Raw genomic sequence first — 18,167 nt, forward strand, 5'->3', positions numbered from 1 at the left:
TTAGTCAATATTATGAAGAACTCTATGCTGATAACTACAACTTAGAATAGTTAAGTTCTTCGAAGACAATACTATCAGAAAGTACCAAAGGTCACTCAAGAAAAAATAGTGTGTGTATGGGTGTGTTTGTACACATGAAGATGAATTCAGAGTTAAAGCTTTCCAGTAAAGAAAATTCTGGTTCCAGTTTGTTTCATTGGTGAATCTCACCAAACATTAGAGAGAGAAATAACATGAATTCTATACAAATTCTTCCAGAACATAGAAGAGGGGACATATCTCAGCTATATTTATGAGGCCAACATTACCATTTAAGTGAGAAAAAGACATTTAAAATAAAAATTATTACTGCCAATATTTTTCATGAATGTAGATACAAAAGTCCTTAATAAAATTTTAACAGGTTAAAGTCAGAAATATACAAAAAGGAATACATTATGGCTAAGAGACATTTTTTGGGGGGAGGGGGAATGCATGTTTGATTTAATGTTTGAAATTCAACCTATGGAATTTTCCATACTGATAGAAAAATGGAGAATAATCATATGCTCATTTCAGTAGATGTAAGCCACAGAAAACTCTCAGGAAATTTGAAATATAAGGGAATTTCCTCATAGTAATAAATATCATTTAAGTGAAACCTATAGTTAATATCATACTTAATGATGGGAGACAAATGCTTTCTCTTTAGTATAAGAACAATTTAAGAGTGTCCACTTTCACCACTTCTATTCAGCATTGTGCTATGGGTCATAGCTAGGTCACTGAGGCAACAGTAAGAAATGGCAAACATTTTTGTTTGAAAGGGAGAAGTAAAACCCTTTATTCATAGACAACATGTTCATCTCTGTAGAAAATACCAAGGAATCTATGAAGGATGCCGCTAATAAGTGAGTCAAACAAGATTACAGGGAATAGGTTGATGTACACAAATCAGTTCTGTTCTGTATACTAGCAACAACAACAAAAAATGAAAATTCAGATTACAACCAACTTTTGTGGGGTGCCTGGGTGGCTCAGTTGGTTAAACCTCCAACACTTGTTTTCAGCTCAGGTCATTATCTCATGGTTTTGTGAGTTCAAGCCTGATATGGGACTCTGCACTGACAGCACAGAGCCTGTTTGGGATTCTCTCTCTCTCCCTCTCTCTCTGCTCCTCCCCCACTCACACTGTCTCTGTCTCTCTCAAAATAAATAAACTGAAAAAAAAAAAAAAAACCAACTTTTATGATAGCATCAAAACATGAAATATTTAATACCTGACATGATATGTTGATGACTTCAGCAAAATGTTTCTGAGAGAAAATAAAGACAACCTCAATGAATGAAGCAATAGACCATGTTCATGGATCAGAATACTCAGTGTTGTTAAAATTCCAATGTTTTCCAAATCTGCATACTAAGCACAATCTTAGTGAAAATCTCCATAAGATTTTTTGTAGAAATTAATATTTTTGACAAAGAACAAATTTGGAGAACTTTCACTGCCTCAAAGCTACACTAATCACAGCAGTCTTGTGTAGGCATAAGGATAGAAATATAGATTAATGGAACAGAAAAGAGAGTTCCAACATATGCATGCATAGACACAAACAATTGAGTTTTGACAAATGTACCAAAGTAATTCAGTGGGGGAAATTATAGTCTTTTCAAATGGTGCTGGGACAATTGAATAACCACATTTATAAAAAACAAAAACACTTGACCTTTGCCCCACAGCATATACAAAAATTAATTCAAGATCGTAGATCTAAGTGCAACAGCTAAAACTATAAAATTTCTAGACAACAGGCAAAAAATCTTTATGACCTTGGGTTAATCAAAGATCTGTTAAGACACAAAAGCAAAAAATATAAAAGAAAGACATGATAAATTAAACTACATCAAAATTTAAAACATTTGTTCAAAAAATACCATTAAGAAAATGAAAAAGCAAGCCAAAGACAATATTTGCAAAAACAATTATCTGATAAAGGGCTCTTATTTAGAAGATATGAAGAACTTTTATAATTCAATAAGATGATATATAGCCCTATTAAAAATTGCAAATCAATTAAAGAGACACTTTACCAAGGAAGATCTACAGTTAGACACATGAAATACTGCTCAACATCATTAATCATTGGGGAAATGCAAATTAAATCCAGAATGAGGTGCTACTACACACCCACTAGTATGGCTGAAATTTAAAAGACTGATAATACTATGCATTGACAAGGATGTGGAGCAGATTTAACATTCATTCATTGCCAGCAGGAATGCAAAATAGCACAGCCACTTTGCAGAACAGTTTGGCAGGTTCTTATAAAGCTAAGCTTGTACTTACCATACCAGCCAGCAATTCTATTCTTAGCTATGTATTCAAGAGCAATAAAAACATACATCTACCCAAACGACTCATACTTACATGTTCATAGGAGCCTTGTTCATAAGAGCTAGAAAAAACTCAAATGTCCTTTAACTGATAAAGGATATACAAATTGTATTGTATTCCTGTATAATGAAATATTTCTTTGCAATACAAAGAAACAAATTACCAATATATTCAACATAATATTTGACTGACAGAGCTATTATATTGACCAAAAGAAGGCAGACAGAAAAGCTTTTGTACTGTAAACTGCAAGCATTTAAGAGGGAATATTTTTGAGGCAATGAAATTGTGCTATACTGTGGTTATTGTATTTGTGACACAGCTGTGTGTGTGTGTGTGTGTGTGTGTGTGTATTTGTGAAAACTCATACAAAATAAATTTGGTGAATTTTATTATATGTAAATTTGACTTCAATAAAACAGATTTTTTAAACGTATGCTAACAGTTCTGATTAATTTAAAAAGCACCATGCTAACTAAGTATGTTGATGGTGATGGTGATTTGGAAAGGAGGACAGTGTCTACTTAGGAAAGGCAAATGCAATCAAACTGAACTTCCTCAGCAGTACGTATGTGTTATTGTGCTGTATACTTTTATGTAAAAAAACATTTTATTATTTATTTTTTACCAGAAAAAAAAATCTGTATTAAGTTCTTCTCTGGACTCTTTTCCTTATTCAGTCGTGGATTTGCGATATAATTTTAAGAACCCTTTTTTGGGGGTCTCCAGCTTTAAGTGGGACCTTTCGAATCTTGTGTACTATTATGTAAATGACTTAGTGTACCTGTTCTTGTAAAACATATTGCCTCAAAATTTTGTGATTTGAAACAACACAGTTTCTGGGATCTATTTCCTAGTTTTTTCCTGAGAGCCTCCCTACAGGGATGCCTCACAACATGGAGACTGAATTTCCCAGAGGAAGTGACCCAAGACAGTACCCAAGATGGAATCTGTCATCTTTTTATAACTTAATATCCAAAGGGACATTCCATTAGTTTTGTATTTTGTTTGATAAAAGTGAGTTAGCAAGTCCCTCTTATACTCAAGGGGACAGAATTACACAAGACTCGAACATCAGAAGCCAGAGATCACTTGGATCCATCTCGGAGGCTGCCTGTTATGTAGTGATCAATAACTGGTTGGATGGATGGACGGACGGACAGACTAATTAATGTTATACCACAATAAAATGTATTTGTTTAATGTTGCATACCCTTGTGGATGGAACTGGAGAGTGTGATGCTAAGTGAAATAAGACATACAGAGAAAGACAGATACCATATGGTTTCACTCTTATGTGGATCCTGAGAAACTTAACAGGAACCCATGGGGGAGGGGAAGGAAAAAAAAAAAAAAGAGGTTAGAGTGGGAGAGAGCCAAAGCATAAGAGACTGTTAAAAACTGAGAACAAACTGAGGGTTGATGGGGGTGGGAGGGAGGGGAGGGTGGGTGATGGGTATTGAGGAGGGCACTTTTTGGGATGAGCACTGGGTGTTGTATGGAAAACAATTTGACAATAAATTTCACATATTAAAAAAAAAATGTTCCATACCCTATCTTGAGAAGAACCCTGAAACATTTGAGATTATTTAGGAAAGACTGACCAGGATAGTGAAAGGTCTAAACACTGTTTCCTTCTATATATAAAAATTAAAGATTCTGCCAACTTTTGCCTAAAACAGAAAATTTTAAGAAGACATAGTAACAATTGCAAAACATTTGAAAGAGTAGACTCTAGGAAAAGACTTAGGTGTTCTTACTTAGGTATTCTTTTTACTGCAGACAGCCATCCTAGTACTGGAGGACAGCAGTTATAGGAAATTGATGTTACAGGAGAGTGTGCTTCAGTATGAGAAATTTCTAATAATATATTGTGTATTTGTTTTTCAGGGCATTTACATTAAACTTTAAATGCTTTCTTCCAGGTACTGCTATATGATCAATAACTATGCATTCATCATGCTTTATCCCTAGCGTATGTTTTTTTTTTGTTTTTTTTTGCTTTAAAAATTTTTTTTAATGTTTATTTTATTTTTGAGAGAGACAGAGCACAAGCAGGGGAGGGGCAGAGAGAGAGAGAGAGAGAGAGAGAGAGAGAGAGAGAGATACAGAATCTGAAGCAGGCTCCAGGCTCTGAGCTGTCAGCACAGAGCCCGACGTGGGGCATGAACCCACGAACTGTGAGATCATGACCTGAGCCGAAGTCAGACACTTAACTGACTGAACCACCCAGGCACCCCTAGCATATGTTTTTAATGACTTTTTGACACTGAGCCATATGGCACTTTGGAGGTGAGGATTTTGGAGGAATTATAGTCACACATAATAAAAAATGAATTAATCTGAAGGTCTTAAATATTGCCCTGTCCATTTTGGAAAGGTTAGAACACTCAAAAGAAAAATATAAATTAATGATGAGGTTTTTAAATAAATATGCACTTGATATTTTGGATTCATACCTGGACATGTAATTTCTTTTTTATTTGTTTACTTGAGAGAGAGAGCAGGGAGAGGGACAGAAGGAAATAATTTTTTTTAATGTTTTTATTTTTTTTTATTTTTGGGAGAGAGAGAGAGAGAGAGACAGAGAAACAGAGCATGAGCAGGGGAGGGGCAGAGGGAAAGGGAAATACAGAATCCAAAGCAGGCTCCAGGCTCTGAGCTGTCAGCACAGAGCCCGATATGGGGCCTGAACTCATGAGCCATGAGATTATGACCTGAACCCGAGGCAGATGTTTAACTGACTGAGCCCCTGAGGCACCCCTGAGAAAGAGAGAATCTTCAGCAGGCTCTGTGCTCAGCACAGAGCCGAAGCAGGACTTGATCCCACGACCCTGGGATCATGGCCTGAGCTGAAATCAACAGTTGACTCTCAACCGACTAAGCTACCCGGGTGCCCTCACGCCCCACCGCCTTTTTTTTTTTTTTTTTTTACTGTTATTTGTTTAATGTTTTTATATTGTGAAAGTAAGGCATACTTGTCCAAAAAAAAAAAAAAAAAAAAAAAAATCAAGCAGTACTGAGTAGGTAAAGGTAAAAGTCTACTGTTTTCCTTGCCCGAGACCACCTCCCCACCTACACGTACACACACACTCTCACACATGGATCCAATTCCCCAAAGAAATAACTATTAACAGTTTGGTGTATGTCATTCCAGATATTTCAGATACATGTACATTCTTACACATGTGGGATTATAATATCCTTATTGCTTTGCAATTTTGTCCTGTTGGATGAAGCTAAAAACTGAATTCTTTTATCATTCAGCTCCTATTTTTAGATTTATTATTTAGATAAAATAATCATTAATTTACCACTTTAAAAAGATAAGGAGGGGCGCCTGGGTGGCGCAGTCGGTTAAGCGTCTGACTTCAGCCAGGTCACGATCTCGCGGTCCGTGAGTTCAAGCCCCGCGTCAGGCTCTGGGCTGATGGCTCAGAGCCTGGAGCCTGTTTCCGATTCTGTGTCTCCCTCTCTCTCTGCCCCTCCCCCGTTCATGCTCTGTCTCTCTCTGTCCCAAAAATAAATAAACGTTTAAAAAAAAAAAAAAGATAAGGAGGGGAGACTGGGTGACTCAGTCAGTTAAGCATCAGACTTCACCTCAGGTCATGATCTCATGATTCGTGGGTTTGAGCCCCGCGTCAGGCTCTGCACTGAGAGCTCATAGCCTGGAGCCTGCTTCAGATTCTGTGTCTCCCTCTCTGCTTCTCCCCCACTCATGCTTTGTATCTGTCTTTCAAAAATAAATAAACATCAAATAAATTCTTAAATAATAAAACAATAAAAAGGTAAGCAAATTTAGTGCACTCATATTCTGAGCTACTTCCTATTCTTTCTGCCTTTCCTTTTTTGCTATATAATTTCTTATAACATTTACATTCTATTCTAGGACCAATATTCTCTGATTTGTTTACCTTAGTTTGTATGTATGTATGTAATTATTTATTTATTTTTATATATGTTAGTTAACATATAGTGTACCATTGGTTTCAGGAGTAGAATTTAGTGACTTGTCGCTTGCATATAACACCCAGTGCTCAGCCCAAAAAGTGCTGTCCTTAATGCCCATCACCCATGTAGCCCATCTTCCCACTCATCTCCCCTCCATTTGCCCTCAGTTTGTTCCTTATATGGAAGAGTCTATTATGGTTTGCCTCCCTATTTTTATCTTATTTTATTTTTCCTTCCTTTCCCCTATGTTCATCTGTTTTTTTTCTTAAATTCCACATATGAGTAAAATCATACTGTATTTGTCCTTCTCTGATTGACTTATTTCACTTAGCATATTACACCCTAGTTCTATCCACATTGTTGCAAATGGCAAGATTTCATTCTTTTTGATGACTGAGTAGTATTCCATGGTGTATATATACCTCATCTTTATCTGTTTGTCAGTCGATGGACATTTAGGCTCTTTCCATAGTTTGGCTATTGTTGATAATGCTGCTTTAAACATTGTGGTGCGTATGCCCCTTTGAATCAGCATTTTATATCCTTTAGAGTAGTGCAATGGACATGTAATTTCTAAATATGAAAACTAAAAAAAATCTTTACTTAATTGGTATATCTGAGATTTCCATTTGAAATGCATTAAATCTTGAAATGTTTTGCTTCATTCACATCATTTTAAGATGAGGTTTTTGTTGCCATTATAGCACAAAGAGAAATTGAGAGTGTCACTTTTTCTCAGAGTCTTGATTTTATAATTGTGCATAACGGAGTGTCATTTGTAATGGAGGGCAGTGAGGGCACCACCATGTTCATGGGAATTCTCAGTCCTTGTAGATTTTGTGTTTACATTATTACTCCCTTGCAGTCAGACAAGAAGAGCAGCTACTATGTATTTGGGACCATAGATATTATAAGTTCTAAATTATATGTATGTGTGTGTGTGTGTGTGTATATAATATATATAATACATAATTATAATATATAATATAAATATAATATAATATGTATTATAAATGTATATCTATAAATATAATATATACTATAAATATACTATAACATATATTATAAATGCATATCTATAAATATATTTTGTAAATGTATATGTACATATAAATATATGTGTGTGTGTATATATATATATATATATGTGTGTGTGTGTGTGTGTGTGTGTATGTAGTCAACAACCACTGGTGATAGAAAGAAGATTAAAAACAGTGGAAATTTCAGGACACCTGGGTGGCTCAGTTGGTTGAGTGTCTAACTTCGGCTCAGGTCATGATCGCTCAGGTCATGATCTCACAGGTCATGAGTTCAAACCCCACATTTGGTTCTGTGCTGACAGCTTGGAGCCTGGAGCCTGCTTCAGGTTCTATGTCTTCTCTTTCTCTGCCCTTCCCCTGCTCACATTCTGTCTCTCTCTCTCTCTCAAAAATAAATAAACATAAATAAACAAACAAACAAACATTTAAAACAAATAAAAAAAAACAGTGGAGATTTCAAAAAATTGTTTTAAAGGGGACTTTGGCTTAATGAGACATTTTCTGATGCCAATTTTTACAGATTAACACTTAAAATATTTTATTTTAAATTGTTGTATGTATAAATATTTAAACCTGAAACATCAAAGCTAACTTTAAAATAGAGAAACGTCACTTCTTGAGAAGGTATAACACTTTTAGAACATATTTAAGTTTATACCTATTACGTAGTGTATAGTCCTTGAAGTAGCATGGGTTAGGCAATGTTTTTTGTTTTTGTTTTTGTTTTTTAAGAATTCAACTACTTTTGAAATTCAACTACTATATTGAAGTATAGTGGCAGAAAAAAGTTTTTATAATTAGAACTTGGTTAGATAGAACATTCATTTCAAGAAGTAATGCTTACACTTAAGTTTAAATATTTCAGATCTAGATATTTAAAGGCTAGCTTTTTATTTATTTATTTTTTTAAATTTTTTTTTTCAACGTTTATTTATTTTTGGGACAGAGAGAGACAGAGCATGAACGGGGGAGGGGCAGAGAGAGAGGGAGACACAGAATCGGAAACAGGCTCCAGGCTCTGAGCCATCAGCCCAGAGCCTGACGCGGGGCTCGAACTCACGGACCGCGAGATCGTGACCTGGCTGAAGTCGGACGTTTAACCGACTGCGCCACCCAGGCGCCCCAAAGGCTAGCTTTTTAAAAAAATATATATAATTTATTGTCAAGTTAGCTAATGTACAGTGTATACAGTGTGCTCTAGGCTTCGGCGGTAGATTCCCAGGATTCATCACTTACATACAAGACCCCGTGCTCATCCCAACAAGTGCCTTCCTCAATGCCCATCACCCATTTTCCCCTCTCCCAGTGCCCCCCCAATCAACCCTCAGTTTGTTCTCTGTATTTAAGAGTCTCTTATGGGGGTGCCTGGGTGGCTCAGTCAGTTAAGCGTCCGACTTCAGCTCAGGTTACGATCTCGCAGTCCGTGAGTTCGAGCCCCGCCTCAGGCTCTGGGCTGACGGCTCAGAGCCTGGAGCCTGTTTCAGATTCTGTGTCTCCCTCTCTCTCTGCCCCTCCCCCGTTCATGCTCTGTCTCTCTCTGTCTCAAAAATAAATAAAACGTTTAAAAAAAAAAAGAGTCTCTTATGGTTTGTCTCCCTCTCTGTTTGAAACTATTTTTTCTCCTTCCCTTTACCCCATGGTATTCTGGTACCACATATGAGTGAAGTTCCACATATGAGTGAAAACATATGAAAGAGTGTTGATTCGTAGGGGCACATGTACCCCAACGTTTATAGTAGCACTTTCAACAATAACCAAATTATGAAAAGAGCCCAAATGTCCATCAACTGATGAATGGATAAAGAAGATGTGGTCTATATATACAGTGCAATACTACTTGGCAATGAGAAAGAATGAAATCCTGCCATTTGCAGCAACTTGGATGGAACTGGAGGGTATTGTGCTAAGTGAAATAAGTCAGTCAGAGAAAGGTCTAGCTTTTTTTTTTTTTTTTTTTTTGACGTTTATTTATTTTTGAGAGAGAGAGAGAAAGGTAGAGTGTGAGCAGGCAGGGGCAGAGACAGAGGGAGACACAGAAACCGAAGCAGGCTCTAGGCTCTGAGCTGTCAACACAGAGCCTGACGAAGGGCTTAAACTCACAAACTGCAAGATCATGACCTGAGCCAAAGTCTGGTGCTTAACTGACTAAGCCACACAGGTGCCCCTGAGAAAGGTCTAGCTTTTAAGAGCAAACATTTTCCTAGATGAATTTAAAAAAATGTTAATGTTAAATAAAAAGTATTATTATATTAATCCAAATCCCAATATAGAAAGGAGAAATATGTAAGAGTATCCAAGTACAAAAAGAGTCAAAACCTTGGTTGTGTAGGACTTTTGCCTCTAGATAGTAACACAAATCTTAGTGAAAACAATTAAGTCAAGTATTTTCAAAGCTGTCAAGTTCAGAGTAAGGACATAAAATGTGATCAAACAGAAAAAAATGAGACATTTTCTACAAAAATGTTTAAAAGTATCATGTGACCTTATGATCCAAGACTCCAGTATAATGAGAAGAGATGTTATGGATCTACTATTCTTGTTTTTAAAATACATCTTGTAGGTTTTTGTTGTGTGCACGATAAATATTTGTTAAAAATCTTAATGAAAGGATTGATTATATGAACACTAATAACTATATCCTATTATGGCTTTTCATTTTACCGACTTGCTTCATTTTACGTGAAAAATTTTTAAGTTTTGACATCAGCTAAGTGCCATTTTTGACTAGTATATCACTTTTATTGGAATAACATGTCTGAAAAACAAGACACTCACAACTCATCAGTTTTCAACATAACTTCTCACATCATTTACACTGAACATGTAGGATCTTTATGATTTCAATTCAGCAAATTGTAAATGCAATTTTATAGTTGTTTAGTTTTTGTTTGACAGCTCACCAGAGAATTCAATAAACTAATGAGATGAAACCTGTGTAATCTCGTCATCTGAACTCTAAGGGACAGTGCATGAACATGGCTTGGTCTGATAATAGATGAAAAGAAAAAGGAAACCTGATTTATCTGTCTTTACCTCTTGTATCTCAGCCTGAGGGGGAGAGGGGGCAGTTCTTACTAAAATAATTCACATCAAAACAACATGATTGTTTGAAACACCAGAAAAAAGCCATGCTGAACACATAAATCCTAATTCTATATTTTAGTTTTAGCCTTTATTTGTCAATTATAACCTTAGTAAATACCCAACTTTTAATTTAAATATCCATTACAGTTTGGCTTCTGTTATCTCATGCTTTATAGCTAAAAATAAAAAGACCAAACATTTAAGAACATATAGAAAGGTAACTTGAATGTTAAGCAAAGTAAACAAATTTAGATAGTAACAAGAAAAAAAATACAGATGACTTAACTGGATGATTTGACTACATGCATGTCATTTCAGTTGGAGACAATGTCTAAAATATAAACCAAAACTGTGCATATCAGTTGATTTGGTCACGTGTTTAGAGGGACTGATTGTTGCTGACTTTATTAATTGTTACATTTTTTAAGACTGAAAAATTTCAATTTATTTTTAAAAAAAAATTTTTTTTTTCAACGTTTATTTATTTTTGGGACAGAGAGAGACAGAGCATGAACGGGGGAGGGGCAGAGAGAGAGGGAGACACAGAATCGGAAACAGGCTCCAGGCTCTGAGCCATCAGCCCAGAGCCCGACGCGGGGCTCGAACTCACGGACCGCGAGATCGTGACCTGGCTGAAGTCGGACGCTTAACCGACTGCGCCACCCAGGCGCCCCTGAAAAATTTCAATTTAAAGTGAGCATATAATGTATACTTTTATATTTCAGTGGTAACTGAAATTAAGTTTCTCAGAACACACTTTAGTGCAGATATTTTATCTTTACTGTGGTTGATTCTCAAAAAACTACTCCGTTTTCAAATCTAGTGTGATTCAAATAAGAGGTAACTGGGACAGGGTGCACAGATAGTACTTTTAAAGGTGTTCAACTCTATCTAGCTATTAATACATTATCCAGGTAAAAACAACAGTAAACATTTGTTAAATACTCTCTAGGCACCAGGTCCTTAGTTAATCTTTTTATATGTATTACATAATATTTGAGTTACATTCATTTTATTACAATATGGGAACAGAGGATTAGAAATGTTAATACATTCAAGGTCACAGAGCTGGTCCTACTGTCATGTTTATGGCTTAGTGAATTTGTCCTATTAAAACCTTCTCTCCCTTTTACAGACACTTTTAACCCCTAAATTAAACTATCACAGCATATCTATAGTGCAAATTCATAATTAAAATAATAACCTTACTTTAAAATTTGCATCTTCTGCCCGATTCTACATGTGCTATATTGTACACACACAGATACAGGAGTCCATATTTATAAAGACACCTTAAAAACGGAAATATTTAAGAACATATAGAAAGGTAATTTGAATGTTACACATTTTCCAAGTGGGAGATTTTATCACTTTCCTCAGAATGGTAATAGTGCCTAACATCCTTTCATGTCTGTACCACATTTTTAAAAAAAGTTTATTTATTGGGCGGCCCAGGTGGCTCAGTTTGTTAAGTGACCAACTTCAGCTCAGGTCATAACCCAGGGGTTCAAGCCCCTCATCGGGCTCTGTGCTGACAGCTCAGAGCCTAAGCCTACTTTGGATTCTCTCTCTCTCTCTCTCTCTCTCTCTGTTTCTCTCTCTCTCTGTTTCTCTCTCTGCCCCTCCCCTGCTCATGCTGTGTCTCTCTCAAAAGTAAATAAAACTTTAAAAAACATTTACTTTGAGAGGGAGAGAGAGAGAGAGAGAGCCTAGGGAGGGGCAGAGAGCAAAGAAGAGAGAGAATCCCAAGCAGGCTCCGTGCTGTCATCTAGGAATTCCACGCAGGGCTCTGACTCACAAAATGTGAGATCATGACCTGAGCCAAAACCAAGAGTTGGATGTTTGACTGACTGAGCCACCCAAGCGCCCCTATACCATCTATTATTCTTTTATTGCTCCTTTAGACACATGGAGTAGATGCCAGTTATCACATGAGGGAAAAATCAGGCACGCAGATTAGTTTAGTTCCACTTCTGGGTGCTTTCACTCTGAACCATACTTATCAAGATGACATTCTTCTACTGCATATATGAATTATAAATTATACTAGGTTATAGGTTTTAAAGGTGTGTGTAGCTAAGTGCTATAATGCTACCCCAAATAGCTGCCTGAATGAAGACATGTACTTTAATATAACACTTTAAAAAGTGTATTTCGTGAGATGGACTGTCTATTTTATGTACAATTACAAATCACTTTTATTTTTTCAGACTGTAAAGTAATTTTGAATACAGACTAATATTGGGAAAATAGTGAATAATGTTAAATTGTAGGGCAAATTCAGAAAGCCATGCTGTGATTTGAGCAACTATGCCTTCTTGTTTAAAATGCTGGTTTCTTATGTAGTATGGAACAATTCTTATTTCCTCTGAAACATTGATTATGCATATATTTGGGGGGGGGAGGTTTTTTGTTTTTTTTTTTGTTTTAGTTTTAGCATCACGAATAATTCCAGGTTGGAATTAGAGATCATGTTTTGAGGACAGGAAAAAGCTTGCACATTGTATTGGAATTTTGATTTATTATATAATTATATAATTTAATATATATGATATACTCTAATATTGTAATTTGGGCCTTAAAAATAATTTTCTACTTTGAAATTTCTCACCAATGACTCCTTCATTCACCTCTAGAACCATCAGCACTGGTTCCAACTCATTGGCAAGTGAACCAAATCTTATCTATTTCTCTCCCTGAATTGTGATCAGAGTAATTTTAAATACTTGCCTTGCAGAGGAAATAAACTCCTGCATTCTTAGGGAAAACTGTTCAACTGAAAGATCTGACAATGTAATTTTCAAATAAGTTTAAAGAGTTGATGACTTAAATGAATGTGAATTCTTATTTACCTTTTACTTTGAGCTTGGCTACTATTTTCCATTAATAGTGTTTGGTACGTTAATTGCTTCCTTCAAGCTCCTGTCAGCTTTCTAGTAGGTAAGTGATACTCCCTCAAACCCCACTTTGGTATGCATTTGAAGAAACATAAAGGGTCAATCTAGGTTTTCCTAAATCTATCATTTGAGGATATGAGTTTATTAATTGCCTTATGTTTATATATCATTTCTGACTTTTAACCAAAAATATAATGAATTCAAGGTAGTCATTATATGTCTAGATTAGTTGGGCATATTAGAGACTTTATGTATCTTCCATCATAGAAACTGAATATCTCCAAAAGAAAGAAAGAAAGAAAGAAAGAAAGAAAGAAAGAAAGAAAAATGTCTTCATAGTGGGTATGATCTTATATATGGAAAAATTCTAAGGAATCTCTAAAAATCTATGATTAATAAGTGAGTTTAGCAAAGTCACAAAATACAAGGCCAAAATTCAAAAATCAATTTTATCTCCATTCTAGAAACAATCAGAAACAAATTTAAAAATCCATACCACTTACAATAACTTGAAAAAGCATGAATAGAGGTAAATTTAACAAACTATAGCCACAACCTTACACTGAGCACTGGAGCGTATTACTGAAAGAAAGTAAAGAAAACCTAAATAAATACAGACATGCACCATCTTCATGGATCAGCTCAATATTAGGATGTCAGTTTTCCACAAATGGATCTATAGATTCAAAGCAATCCCAAATCAAACATCAGTGGGCTTTTAAAAGAAATTGATAAGCTGACTATAACATTTATATTAAAATGCAGATAACTTATAAGAGTAGTCAAAATAATTTGGGAAAAGATACACAGAGTTGGAAAATTCACACCACCTAGTTTCAAGATTTACTATACAGTAATGGAGGCAGTGTGGTATTGGCACAAGGATAAATACACCAATAGAATAGATTGGAAAAGTCCAAAAATCAGCCCACAGGTATATAGTCAACCGATTTTCAACAAATGTGCTGAAGTAATTCAGTGGCAGTATTGAATAGTTTTTTCAACAAATGGTGTTAAAACAGCTGGTTATCTATTTGGAAAATAATGAAACTCTACCTTTATCAAATATCATGCATGGAAATTAATTTGAAAGATAATAAAGACATAAGATAAAATCAAAACATTAACACTTCTAGAAGAAAAATAGGAAAAATCTTAGCTATCTTAAATGAGGCAAAGATTTCTGAGGAAACAAAAGGGACAAATCTTTTAAAAAATGATAAATTGGACTTCCTTGAAAGACACAATTAAGAAAATTAAGAGGTAAACCACAGATTGGGAGAAGATAATAAATCAGACAGACAGATATACATGCATTATTTGTATGTATCTATGTGTATTTGTTATTTAGAGTATAGATAGATGAGGATATGCATCCAGAATATATAAAAAACCATTACAGCTCAATAGTAAAAAGCCAGACAACCATTTTTTTTTTTTAATTGGCAAAAGATTTGAAAAGGTATTTCACTGGAAAAGATATATGAATGGTCAATAAGTGCATGAAAAGATACTCACATTATAATTGGTCATCAAAGCATTGGAAATTGAAACCATTATAAGGTTTAAAGTGTAAGGTTAAGGGGCGCCTGGGTGGCGCAGTCGGTTAAGCGTCCGCCTTCAGCCAGGTCACGATCTCGCGGTCCGTGAGTTCGAGCCCCGCGTCAGGCTCTGGGCTGATGGCTCAGAGCCTGGAGCCTGTTTCCGATTCTGTGTCTCCCTCTCTTTCTGCCCCTCCCCCCGTTCATGCTCTGTCTCTCTCTGTCCCAAAAATAAATAAACGTTGAAAAAAAAAATTAAAAAAAAAAAAAAAAGTGTAAGGTTAAAAGACGAAACTAAGTGTTGATGAGGATGTAGAGCAACTGTAATTTTCATGCTTTGCTAATAGGAATATAAAATGGTGCCACAACTTCGAAAACGCATTTAGCTATTTCTTTAAAAGCTGAGCATATACTACCATACAACATTAATTCCACTATTAGGTATTTGTCTAAGGGAAATGAAAATCCATGTCCCCACAAAGGTTGGCACACAAATGTTTACACTAACTTTGCCCATAATATCCAAAATGCAACTCGACTATCCATCAATAGAAGAATAGGTAAGCCAAATGTAGTACATCTGGTACCAGGAATAACAAAAAGAATGAATTATTGATACTTGAAACAGCATGGATAAGTCTCCAAAACATTATGGGGAGCCAAAGAAGTGAGACACTGATTCCATTTTTATGAAACTATAGAAAAAACAAATCTAATATGGGCCCAGGGTGAGGAGGATTTACCAGAAAAGGAAATGGGATATTTTAGGTTGATAGACATTTTCTATATCTTTATTAATGTGGTGATTACAGTTTTATATGTTAGTCAGACTTATCAAATTGCACATTTAAAATAGATGCATTTTATTATGTGTAAATTATAGGATGAATAAGGATGGAAATTAGAGAAGTTACAAATTCTACTTATAGTTGATCCCCTAGGAAAAAAAGTCAAGTGATAAATGAGCACCTGAGCAAGATTTCAGAATCCTGTTTGAAACTACATAAAAATACTGCTATAAAGACAATTACTAACATCTAAGTATAAAAATTTTTACTTTTAGTGCATTTGTACAGAGAATGGTGGTATATTTCATTTAAACTTATGATCAAACATAGCAACCTATTGTAATCAGAGGAAAGCGTCAGTTCTAAGTATAGAAACAAGATTAAACAAAGAGACACATCCAAAATAATGAAATTAAATGATATATAGAAACTAAATCTAAATCATGTGTACTACTCATATATTTTTAGAAAAATAGCCATATATTAGTGTGAAAAGATGTAAAGAAGTGAATATTAATTTGTTGAGCCAGACACATAGTATTGATAAGGATGTATCATAAGTAACTGTAGCTTGCGATAAGTAAATGACTTCCCTTCTTTTTACTTTATACTTTTTTTCTTACAGTAATTAATATGAACAGATATTTCCTTTGTCCCTTTATTTCTTGAAACCACACCCTTCCTCATAGCGCCTCTTTCTCCAAAAGTGAATTTTCAAATTTATCACCTCTCCTTTAGTTTTTCTTTTCTTTCCCCCTTCTTTTTTGTATCTCCAAAGTTATAGTAACTTAGCAAAAGTTAATGCCCCTCTTCACTTACCCACCTAAGGCTTGTTTTTGAAGCAGTTTTTGCATTGTAAAGAGGACAGTATTGTGGAAATGATTCTCAAGTCCAATTGTATGGGAAATTATGAGTTTGCTTCCACTTTGTGGGGCATCAAAAATGTATGAAGTACTGTAGAATGGATTATATCTCTTCAGTCTTCTCCCAAAGTAATTTGTTTATTGTCCTTTACCTTTCCCCTTTCTTTTCCTTTGGGCTGTGTCTGGAGTAACCTGTTCAGTTGCTCAGCGAACCTCCCCTTCCCGCCCAGGCATACCATTTAGAGTGCGTTGTGATATTATGTTCTTGAGCCTTGATGGACCATGATAAACTATCAAGCTTAGTTACTTTTTCTTAGCTCTCCTTTCTGCCTGGAGAGTCTTACTGTATTAGTCTCCTTTCACCTTCCTACAGATTTGTTATTGGGCGAGAAAAGCCAGGACAAGTGAGTGAGGTTGCCCAGTTGATAAGCCAGACGCTGGAACAAGAAAGGCGCCAGAGAGAGCTGCTGGAACAGCACTATGCCCAGTACGACGCCGACGATGATGAGGTAAGCGGCGCTTGCAAACATCCTTCCTGCCTTTCTTCCCACCGTGTTCCTACTTTACAAAACTCTTTTCCGGGAAAAAGTAGGATAGGTTCTTTGCAGTTTCTCAAGGAGAACGTGCCTACATTCAACTCCACAGAAAATAAATATTACTTACATTTGTTATTAACTGATGAATCAAGTAATGGTATCCTATTTACAGCATGAAGACTTTGGAGTCAAGGAAGTCCTCTTTGTGCTATTAAAAGAAATTCACTGAAACAAAAAAGAGCGAAAAAACCAAGATGCGAATGGTAGCTGTCTTTATTGTTGGAATTTGGTGATGTTCTCTCTCTGCTTTGTATTTTTTTGATTTCCCCCCAATTTTCTACAGTGAGTTTGTAATGCTTTTTGAAAAAAAAATGAGTAAACATTTTGATTGAAAAAAGACACACGCATACATACACAAACATACACAGGAAAGTACTCAAAAATGCTGAGTGTTTTCAGGTTTCTTTTTTCCAGGAGAAGAAAGGTCTTTGGATCTGCTCACTGTGATTTGTGCTAACATAGTGCAGAACAAAGCCTTTCCACCAGCATATATTCCTTAGAGTAGATACATATTGGAATAATTTTGCATCCTGCTCTCTGTAGAAGATCAAGTAAATGAATAGAAGCTAACCCCCAAGTGAAAATGGCTCTCTGGAACCCTTGTGCGTTATAATGTAATGCAGATGCTGGTCTATTTCTAATGTAAATGCCAAATGTACATTGATATAATGGGACAACATGCTTTATTATAAACATGTTTAAACATGCATGTGTTTCATATTGGCATGTCAAAAAAAATCCATCAATAATTTAATCATAGTATTTCATACTTCATAAACATAGTAAATATTCAGGTAAAACATATATTATTTATACCAGCTGATGTAAGGACAGTGCAACTTCTTATATTCAACCTCTGCTCATCTGAATATATTCTTTTTCCAGAGCTTTTTTTTTTTTTTTTTTTTTTGGTTTCTAGCCAGGACATAGTGAAGATTAATAAACAGACATTGAAATTTTACGTATTTTTAGTCTGGAATGTTTTAACCCAAATGTATATTAGTTTTTTATATGAGTGTAATTTAATGAGGAT

General features: G+C 35.4%; 1 protein-coding gene across 5 annotated transcripts in view; it reads left to right on the plus strand.

The window, feature by feature from the left end:
- PPP1R9A (protein phosphatase 1 regulatory subunit 9A) overlaps positions 1–18,167 on the plus strand; it is a 333,913-nt gene that overhangs the window by 217,268 nt on the left and 98,478 nt on the right. For all 5 annotated transcript variants that reach the window (XM_032592406.1, XM_032592402.1, XM_032592403.1 and 2 more), the window contains exon 6: positions 16,912–17,047. In XM_032592406.1, the coding sequence (XP_032448297.1) occupies positions 16,912–17,047 (136 nt within the window). The remainder of the gene's footprint in view (positions 1–16,911; positions 17,048–18,167) is intronic.

The sequence above is a fragment of the Lynx canadensis genome, chromosome A2 (genome assembly GCF_007474595.2).
Source record: "Lynx canadensis isolate LIC74 chromosome A2, mLynCan4.pri.v2, whole genome shotgun sequence".
Classification (NCBI taxonomy): Eukaryota; Metazoa; Chordata; class Mammalia; order Carnivora; family Felidae; genus Lynx; species Lynx canadensis.